Source organism: Pantherophis guttatus, chromosome 9 (assembly GCF_059756535.1).
Source record: "Pantherophis guttatus breed Tessera chromosome 9, ASM5975653v1, whole genome shotgun sequence".
NCBI lineage: Eukaryota > Metazoa > Chordata > Lepidosauria > Squamata > Colubridae > Pantherophis > Pantherophis guttatus.
The window spans coordinates 25,627,267-25,652,946 of NC_142071.1; the positions used below are offsets into that span (position 1 = coordinate 25,627,267).

Genomic DNA, 25,680 nt, shown 5'->3' on the forward strand with positions numbered 1-25,680 from the left:
TTTTTACCGGTTTGGCTGAACTCGGCACCCTAAATGGATTTGCAGAAGGCGCGAAGTGTTAAGCGTGTTCCAAAAAAGTCTGCCAAGATAATTTTTCAATGCAAAGAGATTGAAAGGGAAGCTTTTGTTGTTGTAGTTGTTTTCTTCTCCTCTTCTCTTCCTATTTCTCGTAGGAGAACTACACCTGAATAAGCATCATCTCCAAAGGCATTGTTTTCCGTCACTCTGGAACCACCGGAAATAGGGCTCCTGGAAGTGTCTTGCACGCAAAACAAATTATGCATCTGACTGGAATTTCACTCAAGGCTACAAGACAAGCTCAACCACCAACTAATGATGCACAGAGTCTTCTGCTCCAATAGGCAACAAGACATGCTGGACTTCTGCCACCGTATACTGCCAGGTGGAATTCCCTGTAGGGAAGGGTTGGATGGTGCCATCTACCCTGTTTCCCCGAAAATAAGACATCCCCTGATAATAAGAACAACCGGACTTTTGAGACCATGCGCTAAAATAAGCCTCCCTCCAAAAATAAGCCCTTCCCAAAAATATTTAAATGCAGAGCTGGAAATCAGGTAAGATGGCAAGAGGAGCCCCATCTTGCTCCATGCGCCCCAAAATAATAAGACCTCCCTGAAAATAAGGCCAAGCGCTTATTTTGAAGTTCAAAAAAAAATATAAGACAGGGTCTTATTTTCGGGGAAACACGGTACAAGGGGGGGTGTTTTAAATGGTGATCGCAGCCTTGCGGGGTAGCTCATTTTTGAAAGCACAACTATGGGGGGGCTCACAACTGCTATATCAAGCCAAATGTCATGCAACAATAACAACAGAAACAAAAACCTGAGTGCCACAATCCCTTCCCCTTTGATGCACTCAACACCGCCAATGTCCAGCTTTGACTTCATCTTATTTATTTATTTATTTATTTTATTTATTTTATTTTATCAAGCATGTATTAGATAACAGATATAAGTATAAACATGATTATGAATACATGAAATGGATACGAATAAAAGGGAACATTAGGACAGGGATGGTAGGCACGCTGGTGCGCTTATGCACGCCTCTTACAGACCTCTTAGGAATGGGGTGAGGTCAACAGTAGACAGTCTAAGGTTAAAGTTTTGGGGGTTTGGGGAAGAAACACATTCTTACACTGCAAAAAACATATGGACTTCACAACTCGACCAGGGTAAAGCAATAAACACAATTTATATAGACTTCTGTAAAGCCTTTGATTCAGTGGTACATGACAAACCACTTCTAAAACTAAAATCTTATGTCTCTTCCATGGCTTTGTGGAAGGTTAAACAATGAGGGATCTCCTGGATCCAAGGAAGGTTAAAGAAAGGTTTAGAGGGTTTGTGGAAGGTTAAAAGGATGTGGGATCTCCTGGTGTAAGGAGAAGGGTGTTCTACAGGGCACACAGAAAAGGCATTATGACCTTGTTCACAGTGAACTAATGTTGGAAAACAGTCCATCTTCTCCAATTTGCTGTCCCAGGGATGTACTTCTAAGAAGTCCCAAGCAGCTAAAATTCTGCAGTCAGACACATTTTTGAAGGTACTCAGAAGAATTAATCGCAAGTGGAGAAAGAAGCTAATGAAATGACTAGTCATACTATATTAAGACACACCATTCATTTATCTTCCTGAGACACTGACTGAATTCACTGATTATACTTTTTTTTGGGGGGGGGAATAAAAACTGGCTGCATTTCCATAAAGCACAAAAACATACATGGTTTAAAAACTGCCATGACTGGATTCACATAAAGCGCTAGGCCCAAATTCTTATTAACACTTGATTTGAGCCTAGTTGAAATTCTAAAAAGGGCAAGAGATGATGGATAGATATAGAATATTTTTTTTAACATGGTGGTTATTAAGTGTTAGAAAAAACAAGTAGAAAGTAGAAATTGGGAAAATAGTATTATGTATACTGAAATATGATAGAACATATTATAATTGCTATGTATACATAAATGTGAGAAGTTGAAAGATTATGTATATTTAAATGGTACCATCACTACGAGAATTGTGTGTAAGATATATTGACCCAGACAATATACTGTTCACCAAGCACTTTTGGATGGTAAAGAAAAATATATAAATAAAATTATATTTTTTTTAAAAAGAGCTGCCTTAACAAAATCTCTGCAGTGGGACAAAATAAGGGATCGGTTCTCAGCTAGTAACCTCAAAGAGAAGCTGTTGAACCTCACCAATTGTCGATTCTAAAGTGGATCACACTTCAGCGACAGTAATGCCTCCAAAGTCATCAGTTACCAGATGTGGAGAAATCCCAAGAGGTCTCCTAAGTGCAATTAGGTTATCAGGCTCATAGACTAGTCCAGCGGTCACCAACTGGTGGTCCATGGACCACTAGTGGTCCGTGAGAAAATTTTGGGAGTCCACAGAAAAATTATTTGCATTTTTTTATATTGCACTAAATCAGGGGTCCTCAAACTATGGCCCCTGGGCCAGATCCATGCAATGAACGCTTGTCTTGCTGCAGAGGGTCTCCCTCTTCGGGCTCTTTTTGTGTGGGTTGGAAGGGGACAGAAATAGGACTTGGGGTCTGCTTCAGCCCCCTAGTGTGGGGCTTTGGACGAAGGCTGGAGAAAAGTGCCACTGGTGGCAAAGAGCCAGAGGGCCTCGTTCCAGTAGGACTGTATCATGGCCTGGAACTGGCTAACCATCTCAGCCCACTGAGCCTCCAGGCACCAGTACCTGGCCTTGCATTCCCGCAAGTCTTCCCTCTGCTTGGAAAGCCTATGCTCCCAGTCCTCAGTGAGGTGCTTCTGCTGAGCCTCCTTCTCAGTCAGATCCAATTTGAATTGAGATGTTTTGCCAACTCTTTCTCGTGGTGGCTGCTTAGCCCCAACAACTGCTTCCTGTTGGGGCCCTAAGGAACCTGGGCGGGGAGGTGAGTAGTGGCTGAAATGGGAGGGGTGAGTAGAGGCCGGCAAGGGGCCTCTCGACATGAGTGACACCAAGTTGGCCATGCCCACCCAGTCACATGACCACCTAGCCATGCCCACTCAGCCAGTCATTAAGCAGATCATATTAATGGTCCACGGGATTTAAACTTATAAATTTAGTGGTCCATGAGGTCCGAAAGATTGGTGACCCCTGGACTAGTCCACCGTGACCTGCCAAATTTCGTAAATTGGTGGGCATGATGCAGAAGCTGATCTACTGCTGCCAAAAATGGCCACGTCGTGCAAGTGAGAAGATGTTCCCAGGACAACCTGAAAGTTCAGTAATGCTTAAAAGGCCAGCTAAGGTAGTAGCTACCAGCAAGGACTGATGGTCAAGAGTGAAGTCCGTGCTTTTGCAAAATAGTTTGTCTTGTGGAAACGTCAGACAAAGAGAAGCTGGATGATTGATGATATAGACGGATGGATGGACGGATGGACTGATGGATGGACACATGGATGGATGGATGATGGATGGATGGATGGATGGATGGATGGATGGATGGATGGATGGATGGATGGATAGATAGATAGATAGATAGATAGGTGGATGGATGGATGGATGGATGGATGGATGGATGGATGGATGGATGGTTGGATGGATGGATGATAGGTAGATGATAGATGATGCATGGATGATAGAGATAGATAGATAGATAGATAGATAGATAGATAGATAGATAGACAGACAGACAGACAGACAGACAGGTTAGGTAGAGATAGATGATAGATAGATAGATAGATAGATAGATAGATAGATAGATAGATAGACAGACAGACAGATGATGGATGGTAGATGGATGATAGATGATATAGACGGATGGATGGACTGATGGACAGACACATAGATGGATGGATAGATGGATGGATGGATAGATGGATAGATGGATAGACAGACAGACAGACAGACAGACAGACAGACAGACAGACAGATGGATGATAGATGGATGGTAGATGGATGGTAGATGGGTGATAGATGGATGATAGATGGATGATAGATGATGCATGGATGATAGAGATAGATAGATAGATAGATAGATAGATAGATAGATAGATAGATAGATAGATAGATATAGACAGACAGACAGATGGATTATAGATGGATTCTGAGGGTGACACATCCCACAATGTAGTCCAATCTCACATCGCTGGCCAGCCTCTACCCTACAGCCAGTTAGAAAAGTACACTTAGCGAAGCAATCATGTGCAAAAGGGAGCCAACTTCAATATTGGAGATTTCACACCTTGTGTCACCAAACACAGATCTCTCCCAGTTGCCCAGAGGAGGTTGCCTTCATGACTTGTAAGAGCTGCTTGTGTCTTTTTAGGTCTTCTTCTGGTAACCTCCCTCAACAGAGGCCAACATCTCTGCAAATCCAAGAGCAATGACCTTTTTGACTCTGCTTTTTGCTTCTCGGGCTTTGCAAAGCAGCCTCCGGGAAGGGGAGGGGAGGGGAGAGGATGGGGATGGTTGAAGCAGCTCTTTGATGTGCTGCAATCTTGCTTTTAAAGCCTCAAGGAATGACTGATGGAGAATGTGCAGAGGGCAAGGCTCAAGGTCATACCATCCGAGCTACAGAAAAGGCAGCCACAGCATGGAAAATGCTGTTAAGAGAAGGAAAAGTGTGATCCCGCCAGCATCCTCTGCAGATCAGTTTAACACCCGGCGGGAAGAGGTTGTATCCTCCCTTCACAAAGGCACAATGGTAAACAGGATGAAAGCGCCTTCCATTTTGTTCGGTAAGCCCAAACGATGAAGTCCAATGGCTTTGGCTCTCTGGAATGGCCACCTATTTTCTGGAGCAGTGTTTCCCATCTTTGAAACCCCACCCAGATGTTGTTGGAAACACAAGGCCCATCATCCAAGAGGTCTGGTGGCACAGTGGTTAGAATGCAGTATTGCAGGCTAACTCTGCCCATAGTCTGGAATTCGATCCTGACCGGCTCAAGGTTGACTCAGCCTTCCATCCTTCCAAGATCGGTAATTGAGGACCCAGGTGGTTGGGGGCAAGATGGTGACTCTGTAAACCATCCAGAGAGTACTGTAAAACGCACTATGGGGCAGTATATAAGTCTAAGTGCTAGCGCTATTTTCCTTCCTTCCTTCCTTCCTTCCTTCCTTCCTTCCTTCCTTCCTTCCTTCCTTCCTATTGCTAGTGCTCACAATAACTAAGCATTATTGTTATATCAACCCAGCCCTTCGGATGTCCTGTAAATGAAACTGTGCGAAGCTAAATAATGGGCATATTCAAGAACTGGATTGTGTTGGGTAGGCACAAAAATTGAAGATATAGCCCTGAACATTTATCTATCATTTTAATTGTTGTGCTAAGGAGCATGGTGGCTCACATGATTTAGGATGTTGGGTTGGAGGTTAGCAAGCCTGCGTTCGAGACCCAACAGCTGCCGTGAGGCAGGGTGAGCACCCATCCTTCGCTCCAGCTCCTTCCTGGGACATAAAAGAAGCCCCAATTCAGCATCTTCCCCCAGGCAACAGTGATGTCACCAGCTAATCCTTTCAACTCGCAAGCACTTGCACGAGTGCTTCTGACACAAGTGTGATGCAATTGTTGTACATTTCTGGGCTTAAAGCCGCATCATGGGCAAATACTTTGTCCACAAGTTTGATCAGTTAATGTTCTCCTCCGATCGCTCCTCTCAATAGCCACAAAATACATACAGAATAAGATGGTCATGTCATGCAATTCCGGAAACAACCCAAGACCATGATCAAGAATCTCCATAGATGCATAGAATGAGACTTGATCAAGCTCAAAAAGTAATCCAAAGGAACCAGAGCGATCTAGCCTGTCTAGTGAAGCAGATCGATTCACATTCTCCTCAACCCCAAGAAAAGTTACTGTGGGAAAGTAACCCATGACCTCCCCACCTCCCCCGGCTCACAAACACCTTTCAGCCAAGATTGCAAAGGATGAGTCTGGAAAGCAACCCTCAGCCAGGTATCTCCTTCTCCATAGCTCAACTCTGCAAGTGGAAGAAAGATAGATTAACAGAGTCGGAAGGGACCTTGCAGGTCATCTAGTCCAACCCCCACCCCCCACCCAAGCAGGAGACCCTGCACCATTTCTGACAGATGGCAGTCCAATCTCCCCTTGAAAGCTTCCAGTGATGAAGCTCCCACAACTTCCGAAGGCAACTTCTGTTCCACTGGTTGATTGTTCTCACTGTCAGAAAGTTCCTCCTCATTTCTAGGTTGAATCTCTCCTTGATCAGCTTCCATCCATTATTCCTTGTCTGGCCTTCGGGTGCCTTGGAAAATAGCTTGACCCCCTCCTCTCTGTGGCAGCCCCTCAAATACTGGAAGACTGCTATCATGTCTCCCCTCGTCCTTCTCTTCACTAGACTAGCCAGGCCCAGTTCCTGCAACTGTTCATCGTATGTTTTAGCCTACAGTCCCCGAATCATCTTGGTTGCTCTTCTCTAAACTCTTTCTAGAGTCTCAACATCCTTTTTATAGTGTGTTGACCAAAACTGGATGCAGTATTTTATTTTTATTATTATTATTATTATTTAAATTTATATACCGCCCTACTCCTGAAGGACTCAGGGCGGTGAACAGCCATAAATAAAACAAAAAATATAAAATTTAAAAACAAGTTAAAAGACATATTAAATAGATTTGGCCCACTAATTAAAACACCCCTATTTTTAAAAATAGATCTGAATTAAAATTAAACAATTAAAAAGGGTTAGGCCAGCCCCGCTTGATGGAATAAAAAGGTCTTGAGGGCACGGCGGAAAGTGCGCAGATCCGGGATCCTCTGTATCTCCGGGGGGAACTCGTTCCAAAGGGCAGGTGCCCTCACAGGGAAGGCTCTCCCCCTGGGGGCTGCCAGTCGACACTGTTTGGCCGACGGCACCCTGAGAAGCCCCTCTCTGTGGGAGTGTACTGGTCGGTGAGAGGCTACCGGTGGCAGAAGGCGGTCTTGTAGATAACCTGGTTTTAGGTGTGCAGAGATGGACATTGACTGCAACAAAGGGGACATAAAGTCCAAGATGACCATCTTTGATACCTGTCCAACATTCAGCAACCTTCATGGCCAGGAAGACACCAAACTATCTTTCCCAAAACTCCAGTCCAACACGTCAGCAACCTTAGTCTAAGCAAGTGGGAGCAAGACCCATGGGACATCCTTGGGATTTCTCAGCCATGCGTTCCTCAAGCAATCCAATATCGCTAATCCTAGTTGGGGGAAAAAAATATGAGTAATTCAGTCTCCTGGTTCCTAGCTTGGTGCCTTCACTACTAGACCACACTGGGTGTACTAGAACATTATACGAGCCCATCCTGAAATGTTTTTGAACTGGAGACGATGTGGCTTTGCACGATGTCCTAAGAGAGGTATATCAAACTCAATTTCATTAAGGGCCACATCAGGGTTGTGTTTGGCCTACTACTACTACTACTACTACTACTACTACTACTACTACTGTTGTTGTTGTTGTTGTTGTTCAAATTTATATATCACCCTTCTCCCAAAGGACTCAGGGCGGTGAACAGCCAAAGATAAAAATACATAGAATACAAAATTTAAAAATAGCTTAAAACAAATTAAATAGTATGGGCTCACGACAATTAAAACACCCCCAATTTAAAATCAAATTAAGAACGAAATTACTCAATTAAAAGAGTTAGACCAGCCCGGCTTGCTGGAATAGAAAGGTCTTGAGGGCGCGGCGGAAAGTTCGTAGATCTGGAATCCTCCTTATCTCCGGGGGCAATTCGTTCCATAGGGCAGGTGCCCCCACAGAGAAGGCTCTCCCCCTGGGGTCCGCCAGCCGACACTGTTTGATCGACGTCACCCCGAGGAGCCCCTCTCTGTGGGAGCGTACTGGCCGGCGGGAGGCACTTGGTGGCAGAAGGCGGTCTTGAAGATACCCGGGTCCTAAGCCTTGGGGGGGGGCAAGGGGGTGTGGCCAGGGGGCATGGCCAGGGGGCATGGCCAGCTCCGTGTCACTCATGTCGGGGGTGCCTGTGATGGCCTGAGTGCTCTGGCAGTGAAAACGGGCTCCCGAGCTCCGTTTTCAGCTGGGATGGTCTTCTGCAACCCTCCGCCAGTGAAAATGGAGCTCAGGAGGGCCACACGCAGCCCTCCTGAGCTCCATTTTCACTGGCAGAGATACCGTGGGACAGTCCTTTGCTGTATTCCAGGACAGCCCAGCGGGCCAGATCTAAGCACCCTGCAGACCAGATCCGTCCCCCGGGGGCTTGAGTTCGACACCCCTGTCCTAGGACTATTGCTTTACGTTGTTAACAAACAGAAGATGCTTAGAGACACAATTCCGAAGTGGGGCAGCCATGCACATCGCACAAATAAATGACCTGCCTAAGGAACTAAATCTGGGGGATGTCGTGTCAGGGAAGACTTTTCCTGGGCCACCTAAATAAAATCAGGTTTGATGATGGCGAAGTGTTTCAGGGGGGGAAAAAAATTGCACAGCTAGAATGAAATGAGGTTAATCTCTCCAAGCGCTAATGCCCTCCGGTGCAGGAGCATGGACAGTGTGCCTCCTCCGCAGATGCTCAGCCTGATTTCGAGGAAGACTGAAAATAAATGTTGCTTCTCTCCCACCCACCCCCAACTGCCTCGAGCACAGGAATTGCTGAGGATCGCAAAAGCGGCTCCCTGAAATCTGCTTTTGCATCCATTTGGGCAAAATGCTGCATGCGAGTCTTCGAATCAGCAAATCAGGAGTCCTGACACGTATTGATCGGATGTCACCCGAAGGATCCATCCTGTATTCAACAAGAAGAGAGCTTTTGCAGAAGGCAGCGCTTTCAGCGATAAAAGTCCAAACAAGCAAGCATTAAGTATTAAATTTGGGGGGCGGGGAAGGGACTGGAATGTAGCGTATGGTCCTCCTGATTCTTTGTGCTAGACACATGCCGGGTTATACCAGGGTTGGCTAAAACCAGAGGTTGTATTCAGCCAGTTCTATCCGGTTCGGGCAAACTGGTAGCGGCACCTGTGGGAGGCTCCACCCAACCACCCGGATGTCATCACATTCCATTTATTGATGTTTTTGACAATATGCGCAAGGATGTAGGGAAGGCCCTATGTATGCACGGAGGTGGCATGTGTGAGTGGAGCACGCGCGCGCATGTGCGCTCACATTTACGAACCAGTAGCGAAGGTTAATACCAGCCTCATGTGGCTTTTTCACCCCCTCTGCTGCGGCTCCCTGTCACTCAAAATATGCGTCACAACTGCCAATGTGCGACACCCGCCAGCACGCGATTTATTGAGCTTTTCAACCCCCAGTAGGCCATCCGTGGATAAATCCAAGAAAAGAAAAGTTTCAGAAGAAAACAGAACATTTAATTCAACTACATATGCTAGTTTTGTGGCCGCTCAAGAAACAGTCAGGCACGGGAAGGGTTTTGTGGCTCCCGGTGTTTTCTTTTCTGTGGGAAACGGGTCCAAATGGCTCTTTCAGTGTTTAAGGTTGCAGACCCCTGTGATAGACCATCCTCTCTTGACTTCTACAGACCCTGGAGTACATTTCTACAATTCAGTGGCAATTTCTGCACATTTTAGCTTTTGGTCTAACCACGTGGGCAGAAATCCGGAAAAAGGGGTTGAAAAAAATTGCCCTTTCCAAAGATTTGATCCACCATCAACCTTCCATCTGCGGCACACTGAGCTTGTTTAACCCAGGGGTGTCAAACTCGATTTCACTGAGGGCCGCATCAGGAGGCCGGGGTGGGCATGGCCAGTGGTAGGCATGGCCAGCTCAACATCACTCATTTCGGGGGCGCCTGTGGTGGCCTGAGCGCTCTGCCAGTGAAAATGGGCTCCCTGCAACCCTCTTCCAGCCAAAACAGAGCTCAGGACGGTCTTCTCAAGCTGTTTGCAGCTGCAACAGCTTCTTGTAACCCTCTGCCAGTGAAACAGAGCCCTCGTAAGCTCCGTTTTGGCTAGCAGAGGCACCGCGGGCTGGTCCTTCACTGTTTTCAAGGCTGCCCTGCAGGCCACATCTAAGCACCCTGCTGGATGTATCTGGCCTCCGGGCCTTGAGTTCGACACCCCCTGGTCTAAGCCATCCCAAAGTCACTATAGAAATTGTCGAGAGATGCACGCTCTGCTTCTCTGAGCTCACTTCCTAAGCACAGTCAGCCTCACCTATAAACACCGCCTGGGATGAACAACGGGGCCGCTTGTGGCATCTGGCATCGCGAGGGTGTCGACAGTGGCACCACATTCTTGGGTGCATGTTAGTGTGTGAGGTGCCACCTCTCTCAGCACATCAGATTAGCATCTTTCCTGCATATCCTCAGTCCACACCGATGCTCTGAGCAGAACGCATTGCTCCTTCTCTAGGCCTTTGCTTCTTGTGCATGCACATGCTGGGGCCTCGCTTATGAGCTATACCTACAACAAGTGTGTGTGTGCACATGTGCAACGTATCAGTAGGGAGGGAAGCAGACAGATATTTCACTTGCTTCCTTGCTGTTCCTTCTGTATCAGTCGGAGGCCTTTTTCTCAGCAGGGTCCCCTCCCGGTCAGAAAAATGATGCCATTTTTCTGCTTTAAAACTACCCATGATTTGGGGTCAAGCTATCTGGCGGGTAATGGTTGTACGCTGCCCAGATTGTGAGTTGAGCGGCTACATAAATTCATTTAATAAAATAAATAAAATAATAACAAACTCAAGACATTTTCATTATAACGATATGGTAACCACTGCCTTATCTGCCTTTATACTGAGTCAATTTCCGTTTTTAAGCCGTATCTGTCTGTCTGTCTATTATCTACCTATCCCCCTAACCATCGAGCCAACCATCCATCTATCCATCCATCCATGTGTCCATCCGTCAGTCCATCCATCTATATCATCCATCTACCATCCATCTACCATCCATCCATCCGTCTGTCTGTCTGTCTGTCTGTCTGTCTGTCTGTCTGTCTGTCTGTCTATCTATCTATCTATCTATCTATCTATCTATCTATCTATCTATAATCCATGCATCATCTATCATCTACCTATCATCCATCCATCCAACCATCTATCTATCTATCTATCTATCTATCTATCTATCTATCTATCTATCCATCCATCCATCCATCCATCCATGTGTCCGTCCATCAGTCCATCCATCCGTCCATCCATCCATCTATATCATCTATCATCCATCTATCATCCATCTACCATCCATCTACCATCCATCTATCATCCATCTGTCTGTCTGTCTGTCTATCCATCTATCCATCTATCCATCTATCCATCTATCCATCCATCTATGTGTCCGTCCATCACTCCATCCGTCTGTCTATATCATCTATTATTCATCTACCATCCATCATCTGTCTGTCTGTCTGTCTATCTGTCTATCTGTCTATCTATCTATCTATCTATCTATCTATCTATCTATCTATTATCTATCTATCTATCCATCCATCCATGTGCCCATCAGTCCATATGTCCATCCATCCATCTATATCATCTATCATCCATCTATCATCCATCTACCATCCATCTATCATCCATCTGTCTGTCTGTCTGTCTATCCATCTATCCAACTACCCATCTATCCATCCATCCATGTGTCCGTCCATCAGTCCATCCGTCCGTCTATATCATCTATTTTCCATCTACCATCCATCATCTGTCTGTCTGTCTGTCTGTCTGTCTGTCTGTCTGTCTATCTATCTATCTATCTATCTATCTATCTATCTATCTATCTATCTATCTATCATCTATCTACCTAATCTGTCTGTCTGTCTGTCTATCTATCTATCTATCTATCTATCTATCTATCTATCTATCTATCTATCTATCATTTATCTATCTATCATCTATCTATCTATCTATCTATCTATCTATCTATCTATCTCTATCATCCATGCATCATCTATCCTCCACCTATCATCTATCCATCTATCCATCTATCCATCCATTTATCATCTATTATTATCATTATCTCTCCCCCCACCCCCCACATCTCTTCCTGGAAAGAAATTGCAAGCATATTATTATTGTAGCTGCTGTTATCACCTTATGACCCCTTGCCGTCTCCATTCTTCTATCTCCATAGGGAGCACCCATAAACCAGAAACTTAAATGTTTAAAGAAAATTAAAGACGACATCCTCAAGATATTTGAGACTGCTGCTTCCAGAGCTCCTCAAGAGCACACAGGAGAAACATCTGGACCAGGAGACCCAGGCTGCTCTGTGGTGCAATGCACCTCTCTGACGCAAAGCACACAACCTCGAATAGGTCTAGTCAAGTCCACGGACGTGAGCCACTGTGGTGTGAGCCACTGCAACAGATGCTCGTTTCCAATTCTACTCCAGCAGAATTAAATCCATCTCCATAAATCTGTCTTTTTTTTTTCTCCAAGACAAGGCATATGAAAAGCCAGACTGCTTATTCAAAAAACACATGAATGGGTTACCTATATTAACTACAACGCAGACACGGTGGCTCAGTAGCTAAGATGCTGAGCTTGTCGATCGAAAGGTCGGGAGTTCAGCGGTTCAAATCCCTAGTGCCGCATAACGGGGTGAGCTCCCGTGACTTGTCCCAGCTTCTGCCAACTTAGCAGTTCGAAAGCACGTGTAAAATGCAAGTAGAAAAATAGGGACCACCTTTGGTGGGAAAGGAACAGCGTTCCGTGCACCTTTGGCGTTGAGTCATGCCGGCCATATGACCACGGAGACGTCTTCAGACAGCGCTGGCTCTTCGGCTTTGAAACGGAGATGAGCACCACTGCCTAGAGTCAGGAACGACTAGCACATATGTGTGAGGGGAACCTTTACCTTTACCTTTATGTCAACTAAACATCAACCCCTCTCCCCCCCACCCCAAGATGAACAGGCAAATACCATTTTGCAAGTTGATACATTGGAGAGGGCAAATTTCACAAATGTTTTCACTTCCTAAATGAAACACAGCCACATTTGGGGGTGGAGGCCCCACCTTTTGGCCTACGATACTACAGACGCATCTAGAGCAGTGTTTCTCAACCATGGATCTGGAAGATGTGTGGGCTTCAACTCCCAGAATCCTGGAAGTTGAAGTCTAACAGATTAACAGAGTTGGAAGGGACTTTATAGGTCATCTAGTCCAACCCACCCACCCACCCAAGCAGGAGACCCCGACACCATTTCTGACAGATGGCAGTCCAGTCTCTTCTTGAAAGCTTCCAGGGATGAAGCTCCCACAACTTCCGAAGGCAACTTCTGTTCCATCGGTTGATTGTTCTCAGTGTCAGAAAATTTCTCTTTATTTCCAGGTTGAATCTCTCCTTGTTCAGTTTCCATCTATTATTCCTTAACTGGCCTTCAGGTGCTTTGGAAAATAGCTTGACCCCCCTCCTCTCTGTGGCAGCCCCTCAAATATTGCAACACTGCTATCCTGTCTCTCCTGGTCCTTCTCTTCACTAGACTAGCCATGCCCAGTTCCTGCAACTGTTCATCATATGTTTTAGCCTCCAGTCCCCTAATCATCTTGGTTGCTCTTCTCTGCACTCTTTCTACACTCTCAACATCTTTTTTTATAGTGCGGTGACCAAAACTGGATGCAATCCAGTCCACCATCTTCCAGCTGCCAAAGTTGAGAAATGCTGGCCTAGAGCCAGGCTTCTTGGCCACGATGCAAGCAAAAAGGCAGGGTTAAAAAGTGAGATGGGACACACACACACGGATAACTTGTGCTGATAGTTATAGCCGAACCTCAGATTCAGGTAAGCCCGCCTTCCCACTTTATGCACCCCTTCTGTAGCTAAATCCCGACAGAAATCTTCTCCTCCTGCCTTACCCAGCAGAAGTTTTCTCCTTCTGCCACACACACACACACACAGAACTATTGTGAGATGGGACACGGACACACAACTATTGTGTTGATAGTTATCCCCAAACCTCAGATTTGGATATGCCCGCCTTCCCACCTTCTGCACCCCTTCTGGAGCTAAACCCCAGCAGAAGTCTTCTCCTCCTGCCACACACACACTCCTTATTGTGAAATCACACACACACACACACACACACACACAGAGAGAGAGAGAGAGAGAGAGAGAGAGAGAGAGAGAGAGAGAGAGAGAGAGAGAGAGAGAGAGAGAGAGAGAGAGAGAGTATATGCCCAAACTTCAGGTTCACATATGCCTGCCTTCCCACCTTCTGCACCCCTTCTGTAGCTAAACTCCAGCAGAAGTCTTCTCCTCCTGCCACACACACACTCCTTATTGTGAAATGACACACACATACAAACTTCAGGTTCACATATGCCTGCCTTCCCACCTTCTGCACCCCTTCTGTAGCTAAACTCCAGCAGAAGTCTTCTCCTCCTGCCACACACACACTCCTTATTGTGAAATGACACACACATACAAACTTCAGGTTCACATATGCCTGCCTTCCCACCTTCTGCACCCCTTCTGTAGCTAAACTCCAGCAGAAGTCTTCTCCTCCTGCCTTACCCATCAGAAGTCTTCTTCTCCTGCCACACACACACTCCTTATTGTGAAATGACACACACATACAAACTTCAGGTTCACATATGCCTGCCTTCCCACCTTCTGCACCCCTTCTGTAGCTAAACTCCAGCAGAAGTCTTCTCCTCCTGCCTTACCCATCAGAAGTCTTCTTCTCCTGCCACACACACACTCCTTATTGTGAAATGACACACACATACAAACTTCAGGTTCACATATGCCTGCCTTCCCACCTTCTGCACCCCTTCTGTAGCTAAATCCCAGTAGAAGTCTTCTCCTCCTGCTTTACCCAGCAGAAGTTTTCTCCTTCTGCCACACACACACAACTATTGTGAGATGGGACACATACACACAACTATTGTGTTGATAGTTATACCCAAACTTCAGGTTCAGGTATACCTGCCTTCCCATCTTCTGCACCCCTTCTGTAGCTAAATCCCAGCAGAAGTCTTCTCCTCCTGCCACAGACACACACAACTATTGTGAAATGGGACAAGAACACACAACTATTGTGTTGATAGTTATACCCAAACCTCAGATTCAGGTATGCTCACCTTCCCACCTTCTGCACCCCTTCTGTAGCTAAACCTCAGCAGAAGTCTTCTCCTCCTGCCTTACCCAGCAGAAGTTTTCTCCTTCTGCCACACACACACAACTATTGTGAGATGGGACACGTACACACAACTATTGTGTTGATAGTTATACCCAAACTTCAGGTTCAGGTATGCCCGCCTTCCCACCTTCTGCACCCTTTCTGTAGCTAAACCCCAGTAGAAGTCTTCTCCTCCTGCCTTACCCAGCAGAAGTTTTCTCCTTCTGCCCCCCCCCCCCACACACAACTATTGTGAGATGGGACACAGACACACAGCTATTGTGTTGATAGTTATACCCAAACTTCAGGTTCAGGTATGCCCGCCTTCCCACCTTCTGCACCCTTTCTGTAGCTAAATCCCAGCAGAAGTCTTCTCCTCCTGCCTTGCCTAGCAGAAGTTTTCTCCTTCTGCCACACACACACAACTATTGTGAGATGGGACACACACACACAACATTATACCCAAACCTCAGGTTCAGGTATGCCCGCCTTCCCACCTTCTGCACCCCTTCTGTAGCTAAACCCCAGCAGAAGTCTTTTCCTCCTGCCTTAAAAACCAGCTAGCTCCACAAGAAGTGTGGCTTTTGCGTCAAAGAAATCGATGAAGGAAAAAAAAAGTGTGTCTTCTCCCCTTGGATTCCTTCCTTCCTTCCTTCGGAGTGAGTCAGAAGGAGAGGGATTTCCCTCTGACGTCATCCCAGATCCCAGCCTGATTAGCTACATGGCACTGTGACATCATCAGGTTTGGGATCCAGGAACAGATGGGAAGAGAAGGTGTTCTGTTTTGTTTTTAGAAAGGAGAAAAAGCAGCTACAAAGCAGCATCAGGGCGAGGCAGATGAGTCCTTCGGGAGAAGGGCGGTATAGAAATCTAATAAAAAAAATAAAATAAAAAAAATAAATAAATGTCAGGTAGGGCCAGTGGTGAAATCCAATTTTTTTTTTTTACTACGGGTTCTGTGGGTGTGGCTTGGTGGGCGTGGTGTGGCTTGGTGGGTGTGGCAGGGGAAGGACACTGCAAAATCTCCATTCCCACCCACTCCAGGGGAAGGATACTGCAAAATCTCCATTCCCACACCACTCCTGGGGGAAGGATACTGCAAAATCTCCATTCCCACCCCACTCCTGGGGGAAGGATACTGCAAAATCTCCATTCCCACCCCACTCCTGGGGGAAGGATACTGCAAAATCTCCATTCCCACCCCACTCCAGGGGAAGGATACTGCAAAATCTCCATTCCCACCCCACTCCTGGGGGAAGGATACTGCAAAATCTCCATTCCCACCCTACTCCAGGGGAAGGATACTGCAAAATCTCCATTCCCACCCCACTCTGGGACCAGCCAGAGGTGGCATTTGCCAGTTCTCCGAACTACTCAAAATTTCCGCTACCGGTTCTCCAGAACCTGTCAGAACCTGCTGGATTTCACCCCTGGGTGAAAGGGCCTACGGAGTCGTGGCCTTGAGACAAGTACAGCTAGACCTCGACTTAACAACCGTTCCATTTAATGACCGTTCGAAGTTACCACAGCCCTGGAAAAAAAGGGTCTTAGGGCCATTTCTCACAGTTACAACTTTTGCAGCATTCCCCAGGATCACGCGATCAAAATTCCGATGCTTGGCAAACTGTTTCATACTTATGGCCAGTGCAGCATCCCGGAGTCACGTGATTCACTTTTGCGACCTTCTGACAAACCAAATCCAGAGGGAAGCCAGGTTCACTTAACGACGGTGCGACTAATTTAACAACCGCAGCGATTCACACTGAACAACGCCGGCAAGAAAAGTCGTAAAACGGGGCAAAACCCGCTTAACCAATTCCTCACTTAGCAACATGCATTTTGGGCTAAATTGCAATGGCAACAATTCAAAAAAATCTACCTGATAATAAAACTCCGTTAAAAAACACCCCATCACCCTACACTTTTCATGGCAGCAACAGCATCAGCATAACCACATCTGCCACTTCTGTCTAAATCTGTTTTTAGGGCCATCTGGAAAAAGCAGAAGGGTTGAGGCCAATCAGTCTCAGATGGAACGATGTTCTATAAAGAAGGGGCCACCACCAAGAAGGCCCTTTTTTCGTGGTCCCACTAGATGATAATCCCTAATTGGTGGGAATCTCATAGCATGCCCTGCCTTCCCATCCCGGTGGGCTGGGGGTGGAGGTTGTAATAGCGAAGAGATGGTCCTTCAAATAACCTGGCCCCAAGCCATTTTCAGGTCTACTCCACCTTCACCTTCAGCCTTTTTCACAGCACACAGAATCGTAGAGTTGGAAAAATCCATAGAGGACATCTAAACCAATTTCCTGCTAAAACCTGGTATGACTTGGGCCATTGTTTGAACTCAACCAGTTTCTTTGTTTGTTTGTTTTTCTTTCTTTCTTTCTTTCTTTCTTTCTTTCTCACTCTCTCTCTCTCTCTCTCTCTCTGTCCCTCTCTCTCTCTGTCTCTGTATGTCTCTCTCTCTGTCCCTCTCTGTCTCTCTCTCTCTGTCTCTCTCTCTCTCTGTCCCTCTCTGTCTCTCTCTCTCTCTCTCTGTCCCTCTCTGTCTCTGTCTCTGTCCCTCTCTGTCTTTCTCTCTGTCCCTCTCTGTCTCTCTCTCTCTGTCCCTCTCTGTCTCTCTCTCTGTGTGTGTCTCTGTCTGTCTCTCTCACTGTCCCTCTCTGTCTCTCTGTCTCTGTCTCTTCTCTCTCTCTCTCTCTGTCCCTCTCTGTCTCTCTCTCTCTCTCTCTGTCCCTCTCTGTCTCTCTGTCCCTGTCTCTGTCTGTCTCTTCTCTCTGTCCCTCTCTGTCTCTCTCTCTCTGTCCCTCTCTGTCTCTCTCTCTCTGTGTCTCTGTCTGTCTCTCTCACTGTCCCTCTCTGTCTCTCTCTCTGTCCCTCTCTGTCTTTCTCTCTGTGTGTCTGTCTGTCTCTCTCTGTCCCTCTCTCTCTCTCTCTCTTTCCCTCTCTGTCTCTCTGTCTCTGTCTCTGTCTGTCTCTTCTCTCTGTCCCTCTCTGTCTCTCTCTCTCTGTCCCTCTCTGTCTCTCTCTGTGTGTCTCTGTCTGTCTGTCTGTCTGTCTCTGTCTCTGTCTCTCTCTCTCTCTCTATCCTTCTCTGTCTCTCTCTGTGTGTCCCTCTCTCTCTCTGTGTCCCTCTCTGTCTCTCTCTCTCTGTCTCTGTCTGTCTCTCTCTCTGTGTCCCTCTCTCTCTCTCTCTCTCTTTCCCTCTCTGTCTCTCTGTCTCTGTCTCTGTCTGTCTCTTCTCTCTGTCCCTCTCTGTCTCTCTCTCTCTGTCCCTCTCTGTCTCTCTCTGTGTGTCTCTGTCTGTCTGTCTGTCTCTGTCTGTCTCTCTCTCTCTCTCTATCCTTCTCTGTCTCTCTCTGTGTGTCCCTCTCTCTCTCTGTGTCCCTCTCTGTCTCTCTCTCTCTATCTCTGTCTGTCTCTCTCTCTCTGTCCCTGTCTCTCTCTCTGTGTCCCTCTCTGTCTCTGTCTCTCTCTCTGTCTGTCCCTCTCTGTCTCTCTCTGTCTCTCTCTCTCCCTCCCTCCCTCCCCCCCTCTGTCTGCAGCCCTGAGGAACAGACCTCCACTGAATGTGCTTCATCCTCCAATCAGCCATGGTTGGACTTTCTGCAGGATTCAATCAAGGTCAAGTGAAATACTAATACCACTCTATAAAGCCTTAGTAAGACCACACCTAGAGTACTGCATCCAGTTTTGGTCACCACACTATAAAAAAGATGTGGAGACTCTAGAAAAAGTGCAGAGAAGAGCAACCAAGATGATGAGGGGACTGGAGACTAAAACATACGATGAACGGTTGCAGGAACTGGGCCTGGCTAGTCTAGTGAAGAGAAGGACCAGGGGAGACATGATAGCAGTCTTCCAGTATTTGAAGGGCTGTCACAGAGAGGAGGGGGTCAACCTGTTTTCCAAGGCACCCGAAAGCCAGACAAGGAATAATGGATGGAAACTGAACAAGGAGAGATTCAACCTGGAAATAAGGAGGAATTTTCTGACAGTGAGAACACTCAACCAATGGAACAGAAGTTGCCTTCAGAAGTTGTGGGAGCTTCATCACTGGAAGCTTTCAAGAAGAGACTGTCAGAAATGGTGTTGGGGTCTCCTGCTTGGGTGGGGGGGTTGGACTAAATGACCTACAACGTCCCTTCTGACTCTTGTTAATCTGTTTATAATCTGTTGTTTTTTGAGAAGCACACCAAGAAGGGTTCAGATGCCCACCGATTTCAACTACAATACAAATAGCCCTTGATGCACAGAATCTAGCAGAAGAAATATTCTTGCATGCTCTACTTCAGCTCCTGTTTTTCCAACAACCCTGCAGGCCCACAAGATGCTAATATAGCCAAGCATGGACAAAAACAATGGAAATCAAAGTCGGGTTTCATCTGAGATGGACGCATTTTGTGTTGAAAGTGACATCTAGGAAACAACCCACTTTCTTACTCTCAGTCCTGATTTTTATTGAGTCGTTTGCTTTAGCGATTAGATTTTTCTCCTGTTTTTGTTACTTTTTAAGTAGCCCAAGTAGCAGAGAAGGTACGTATTGCTCTTTATTCTCCTATTTTCCCCCGCAACGACAACTCTGTGAGGTGGGTTAGGATAAGAGAGAATGGGTCTAGAACTCACAGTCGCCTGGTTTGGCAACTTCCAAACTCTTCCATCTTAAGAAAAGAAGAACTAAAATGCATGACCCAACCAAACCCAGATCCCCGAAGTTCATCATAAACATGGACCACCCCAAATAATGGCAACCCCCTCCCCTCCAAATAATGGCATCTTGCCTCCTTCAATTTCAGCATCTGGAATACAGAGGTTGCCTCCACCTATGGGATCCCCATTAAACCAAGCTTGGTCAACTGAGCAGGCTCCAACTGTCTCCAGCAGCCCTACTCCTTGATGCTGATGGGAAATGTAGTTTGAGGCATCTGAAGGCTGTTAAGCTAACCGGGTCTGCATGACATGATTCATAGCTGCAGACAGAATATTCTACTCGGTAGCATTGGCCAATCAAGTAGGGGAGGGGGAGATTCAATTATGGGATGGGCCAGCACGCCAGTGGGTTATGCAGCACTGGGCTTCCCGAGAAGAATTCACCCGCTCTACAAAATGTGTCACTAGCCCTCCCAACCCCAATGTTTCTGGGACAACAGCCCCTTCATCTGAGGAGCAGGAGAGAGGGAGACTCAAGGTATGGATTCTTTAAACCAGAGGGAAAAGCTGGTTGAGGTTGATCTCGCTTGTGGTGCAATGCTGAAAAGGAGCCGAGAAGATCCCAGGAGGTCAAAATAGACCTTCTTGTCCAGACCAGATTGCATTGCAAGGAGCCTTTTGCAGATCTGTCTCGGCGTACTTTCCTACACAACCCAGAGAATCGTTAACCTGAAGGTACGTTGTTCAGCTTTGTTCAGAGCAGAGAAGAAAAATGTGTGTGTGTGGGGGGGGGGGTGTTTCCTCTAAAAATGCTGAATTCTATTCCTGTTTCTCAAACATCTCTTCATTAGTGGCTGGGACCAAGCCAAACTCTTTTGATCAGAGCTGCAGTGACCCCCCTCCCCCGCCATCACTGCAGGTGACCAGTTCTGAAAGGTCCACCTGAATCTTGACGTTCCTCAAGGATCAGAACCTCGGGATTGTATCATAATTAAATACGTTCGACTTTTTCCCAACACAGGTGGGCCTCCAGCAGCCCAAGTGATGGAGCTGGACCACAATTCATCATTCCAACTACCCTGTTTTCCCCAAAATAAGATAATAAGCCCAATCGGGCTTTTGAGTGCATGGCAATAAGGCCAAGCGCTTATTTCAGGGTTCAAAGAAAATATAAGACAGGGTCTTATTTTCAGGGAAACACGGTACTGGATTCACTTCATTAATTGGGACCAAGGTCTGGTAGAATTCAGCAGTCAAAGGTTACCTCCTTCAGGATTTAAAGTCAAGCTCTATCCACAAAGAGAGAGAAGATCACACACGCACACGCAAAAAGAAACGACGATACAGTACAATCTGGGGCCTTTAAATATCCAAAGAGATCTAGATATTTTTAGATCCCATAGTAAGGATTCCCTGCACGAACCAACAGCGCACTGGGGAGAAAGCCAGCTCATCCTCTGTTGCGCAACCGTGTTCTCCTCCTCCATCAGAAAGCTTCCCAAACTGGATTCCCTCACCACCCCCTGCAGTCTGAATTATACTGTCAGTTCCTCTGACCTCCCCCATGTACGTTGTCACGTCATTCGGTTGCACACATGTTACCCAGACCTGTGTTGCAGCCCATGTCAAGAAGATGCATAGCCCGTAAACGCAAAATGTAAGAGAATGCTTAGCAACCAGGACATCAGCGACAGTGAAGAAATGCAATTAAATTGATGGCATGTGTGAATGCTGTTGGGGGGTGGGGTGGGGGAGGAATCTGTTCGGAGAGCCTATTCGCCAAAACTAGAAGCTGGGAGACCACTTGCACATGCCGAACGGTGCTTTCCTAAAATTATGTGAAGGATCTCACTCCCTTCTGGAAGACCACAGTCCAAACCAAGCCAAATTTGCATCGCACACAGGGGAACAACTGCAGCTAGTCCCCCAAAATCATATTTCAAGGATCAGGATTAATTTAATTAATTAAAAACGGCAACAAACGAGAGAAGCAAGAATTGCATACATCAAAGCAGTCTGGAGAAGATCTCAACCTCCATCCCGCAGATATGGCATCTTCCAGAGATATGGCATCTTCTCCCCTCCCACCACCGCCTCTAGACCACTCAAGAATTTCTCCATCCCAGCTTGGCCACTCCCTCTCCGGAGTTCATCTCTTAAAAGGACCCATCCTCTCGCAGCGCTTGAGAGCATCGGTAGCAGCAATGCACAACTGTCTCCTTGCAAGCTTCTTGATGCATATATTAAAACTCCTTCAGCCGGGAGAGGTCATTCATTTCACACACACACACACACACACACACACACACACACAGAGGATCTGCCTTTTCACCAGAGGTCAAGAGAGATTCTAGCCGCTACTCGCTTTCCCTCTACATCCCGTATACAAGAAATGTCCTTCCCCTCCCCCCTCCAAAGAGCCAAGATGCTGCTGTGGGGAACTCCTGCAGGATTTTTTTAACCCTGATACGCTGCCCCCCCTACAAACAGAGCAAACGCACTGCACATCTTTATGCCCCCCTCCCCCAAGCTTTAAAGGAAAGGGATTCAGCCTCCTTTCCATCAGCCCCAGGAAGGAAGGGATGCCCTATCAGATCATCCCTTAAAAAAATGCATCCAGCCAGAATTCCATAAGGAAGGATCCTTTGGAGTCTCCCAATTTCCATCCAGCCTCTTATCCATCTGATCTTCTCACTTGCCCTACTTGGGTTATTAAGAAGCTGAACAGGGTTCCTAATATCTTGATATCCCAAATCACCTCTGTGCTTCTCGGAGGATGCAGTGTTTCTCAACCTTGGAAGCTTGAAGATGGGTGGACTTCAACTCCCAGGATCCCCCAGCCAGCAGCGCTGGCTGGGGGATCCTGGGAGTTGAAGTCCACCCATCTTCAAGCTACCAAGGTTGAGAAACACTTACCTAGTGGAAGACTTCACTGATCAACCGTGGTTATTTTTCTAGGGTTTTTTTTTCCCTCCCCAAGAGAAAACCCCAAGGGCAAGCCTATTATGTTACTTTCCCGGATCTGAACTCTTCTCCGGGAAAAGAGGTTCGAATCTCGCCAGGCTCAAGGTTGACTCAGCCTTCCATCCTTTCTAAGGTAGGTAAATTGAGGACCCAGTTTGTGGGGGCAAATAAGCTGACTTTGTATAAATATACAAAAGTATGAAGGCTATTGCTTAAGCCGCCCTGAGTCTCCGGAGAAGGGCGGCATATAAATCATTTTTTTTTAAAAAAAAGTTTTCCCAAGTACGACACGCGTGCCACACGTGCGAAGCACGTCTGAACCCGAAATCCTTGGGATCCTTGGGTTGTCGGGTAAGATTAATCTCCCACACGAGCCACACGTAGAGGGAAATCTTGCCCGATAACCCCGTTTTATTTGCTTCTGCTGTTCCACCCGATCGTCACCATCCCACGTCATTTCGCCTGGGTATCTCCTCCAGAGTTTCTGCTAATAATCCTGTCTCTGAAAAAAGCGTGTGGGCCGGGAAATTAAAAAAGAAAGGAGGGGAGGGGAGGGGAAAAAAATCAAACCAAAAGAAGGCGAGAAAACAAGGGAAACACCGGCTGCCGGCTGCTTTTTTTAACCATTCAGAAAAGTCTGCAATTAGAAAAAAGGAGAGGGGGAAAAAGGCGGCGGGGGGGGGAGAGGGATTCCATCTCTGCATTCTTTTCGCTCTCTCTCTCGCTCTCTCTCGCTCTCTCTATCTCTCTCTATTAATTTGACAAACTGACCCGAGACCAGCGATCTTTTCCTAAAATCAACCCCTCTCCGCCCCCCCGCCCCCCGAATCTCGGAAGCAGGAGGAAAAGCTGGCTTCCTTCGCCCGCTCGGCAACTTTCTGCAAGGGGGTATCCCTTCCTTCCTTCCTTCCTTCCTTCCTTCCTTCCTTCCTTCCTTCCTTCCTTCCTTCCTTCCTTCCTTCCTCATACTCCAGTCCTTCCTTCTTTCCTTATGCTCTGTTCCTTTCTTCTCTCCCTTCCCTTTCTCTCTCTCCTTCCTTCCTTCCTCCCTCATACTCTAGTCCTTCCTTCCTTCCTTCCTTCCTTCCTCATACTCTATTCCTTCCTTCCTTCTTTCCTTATGCTCTATTCCTTCCTTCCTTCCTTCCTCATACTCTATTCTTTCCTTCCTTCTTTCCTTATGCTCTATTCCTTCCTTCCTTCCTTCCTCATACTCTAGTCCTTCTTTCCTTCCTTCTTTCCTTATGCTCTATTCCTTCCTTCTCTCCCTTCCCTTTCTCTCTCCTTCCTTCCTTCCTCATACTCTAGTCCTTCCTTCCTTCTTTCTTTATGCTCTATTCCTTCCTTCCTTCCTTCCTCATACTCTATTCTTTCCTTCCTTCTTTCCTTATGCTCTATTCCTTCCTTCCTTCCTTCCTTCCTTCCTCATACTCTAGTCCTTCCTTCCTTCTTTCCTTATGCTCTATTCCTTCCTTCCTTCTCTCCCTTCCCTTTTTCTCTCCTTCCTTCCTTCCTCATACTCTAGTCCTTCCTTCCTTCTTTCTTTATGCTCTATTCCTTCCTTCCTTCCTTCCTTCCTTCCTTCCTTCCTTCCTTCCTTCCTTCCTTCCCTTCCCAGCAGGGAAACCTCCCGCTTGAAAAGGCGACCGAACCCCCCTCTTTCCATCCCGGGGGTGCCAATGATCGGACCTCCCCCCCCCCCGATCCCCTCTTCCACCCAGCCCAAGCCCCCGGGCAGAGAGCGGGGCTCAGCTCCGACCAGCTGCGGGCGGCCCGGAGCCCCCCGCCGTGCACTTCGACTCACCTTGAGCGGCGGCGGCGGCGGCGAGTCCCCGGGTGCTGCCGATCAGACTTGCTATCAAAGCGGCCACATACCAAATCATAGTACTACCGACCGGCGAGCAGGGGCGTCATCCTCCTCGGCCAAGCGCCCTTCTCTGCGCCCGGGCTGAGGGCAGCCGCCGAGCTCATGCCAGCCTGCCCGGCGCGAACCTGGCCTGCTCCCTTGCCTCCGCCGCTCCGGCCATCCTCTCCGCCGGCTCCAAGGCTGGCTCGCCTCGCCTCGCCCAGCCCAGCCAGCCAGCCAGCCAGCCACCTGCGCCGCCGCCGCCGCCGCTCAGCCTCGCAGGCTGCTTCTTCTTCTTCTTCTCCCGCCGCTCAGCTGAGCCTGGGCCATGCCAGCTTCTCTGCTGCTTCTCCTTCTTCTTCTTCTTCTCTTTTTTTTTTTGCTTTTTCTCTTTTTCTTTTTTTTTCCCCTCCCCACCCCCCCTCACCTTCACTAGGGTGACGCCCCCACCGGCTGGTGATTGGGTAGCCGGTGCGGGGGGGCGGGTCCCGATTGGCGGACGGCTCTGACAGGTTGGACCCGAGAAGAGGGGGGAGAGAGAGAGAAAGGGGGGGCTCTCCTCCTTTCCCTCCCCCCCCCTTCCCGTGCCAAGGTGGGTTGGAGCGTGCAAGGCAACAGAGCCGCAGAATCATGCGCAATGCTGGAGCCCAGGCCGGCAGCGCTTCTCTTTCTCTCTCTCTCTCTCTCTCTCTCTCTGCCCCCCCCTTCCCTCCCTCCCTCCCCACCGCTTACACTGCATGGCCACTTCTCCAACGGGAGGATGCTCCGGGACCAGGAGGGAGGGAGGGAGGAAAGGAGGAAGGGGGGCTTGGAGGAGGGGGCTGGCCCGTTGCAGCGCATTCATCACGGGAGATCTCCGCAGAGCTTCCCGCTGCAGCTGGTGCGGAGGAGGAAGGAGGGAGGGGAGGGGAGGGGAGGGGAGGGGCAGGGAGGGAATCACCCCCACCTACCCACCCCTACTCTTTTCTCTCTTCTTGCCCCCCCTCCCAATTTTCCAAAACAGGGGAGCCCTTTTCCCTTGATTTGCCGCCTTCCCATTCTTTGGATCTCCTTTTTTGGGGATTGGGGGGGGGTCTCTGCTTGGCCTGACCGCCCCCCCCGGCCCTGCTTCGGCTCCTACAGCGGAGCTTTCGGGACGGGCTACCCCCCTTTTTTTTCTTCCCCTCCCCCTCTCCCTCTCCTCCA

At 47.7% G+C, this 25,680-nt stretch overlaps 1 protein-coding gene across 3 annotated transcripts in view; it reads right to left on the reverse strand.

The window, feature by feature from the left end:
- Window positions 1-24,860, reverse strand: part of IGSF9B (immunoglobulin superfamily member 9B) — a 121,159-nt gene extending 96,299 nt beyond the window's left edge. For all 3 annotated transcript variants that reach the window (XR_015729340.1, XM_087875668.1, XM_087875667.1), the window contains exon 1: window positions 24,454-24,860. Coding sequence is in view for 2 of the 3 variants with exons in the window: in XM_087875668.1 (XP_087731794.1) it covers window positions 24,454-24,532 (79 nt within the window). In the remaining variant the exon portion in view is untranslated. The remainder of the gene's footprint in view (window positions 1-24,453) is intronic.
- Window positions 24,861-25,680: the final 820 nt, after the last annotated feature.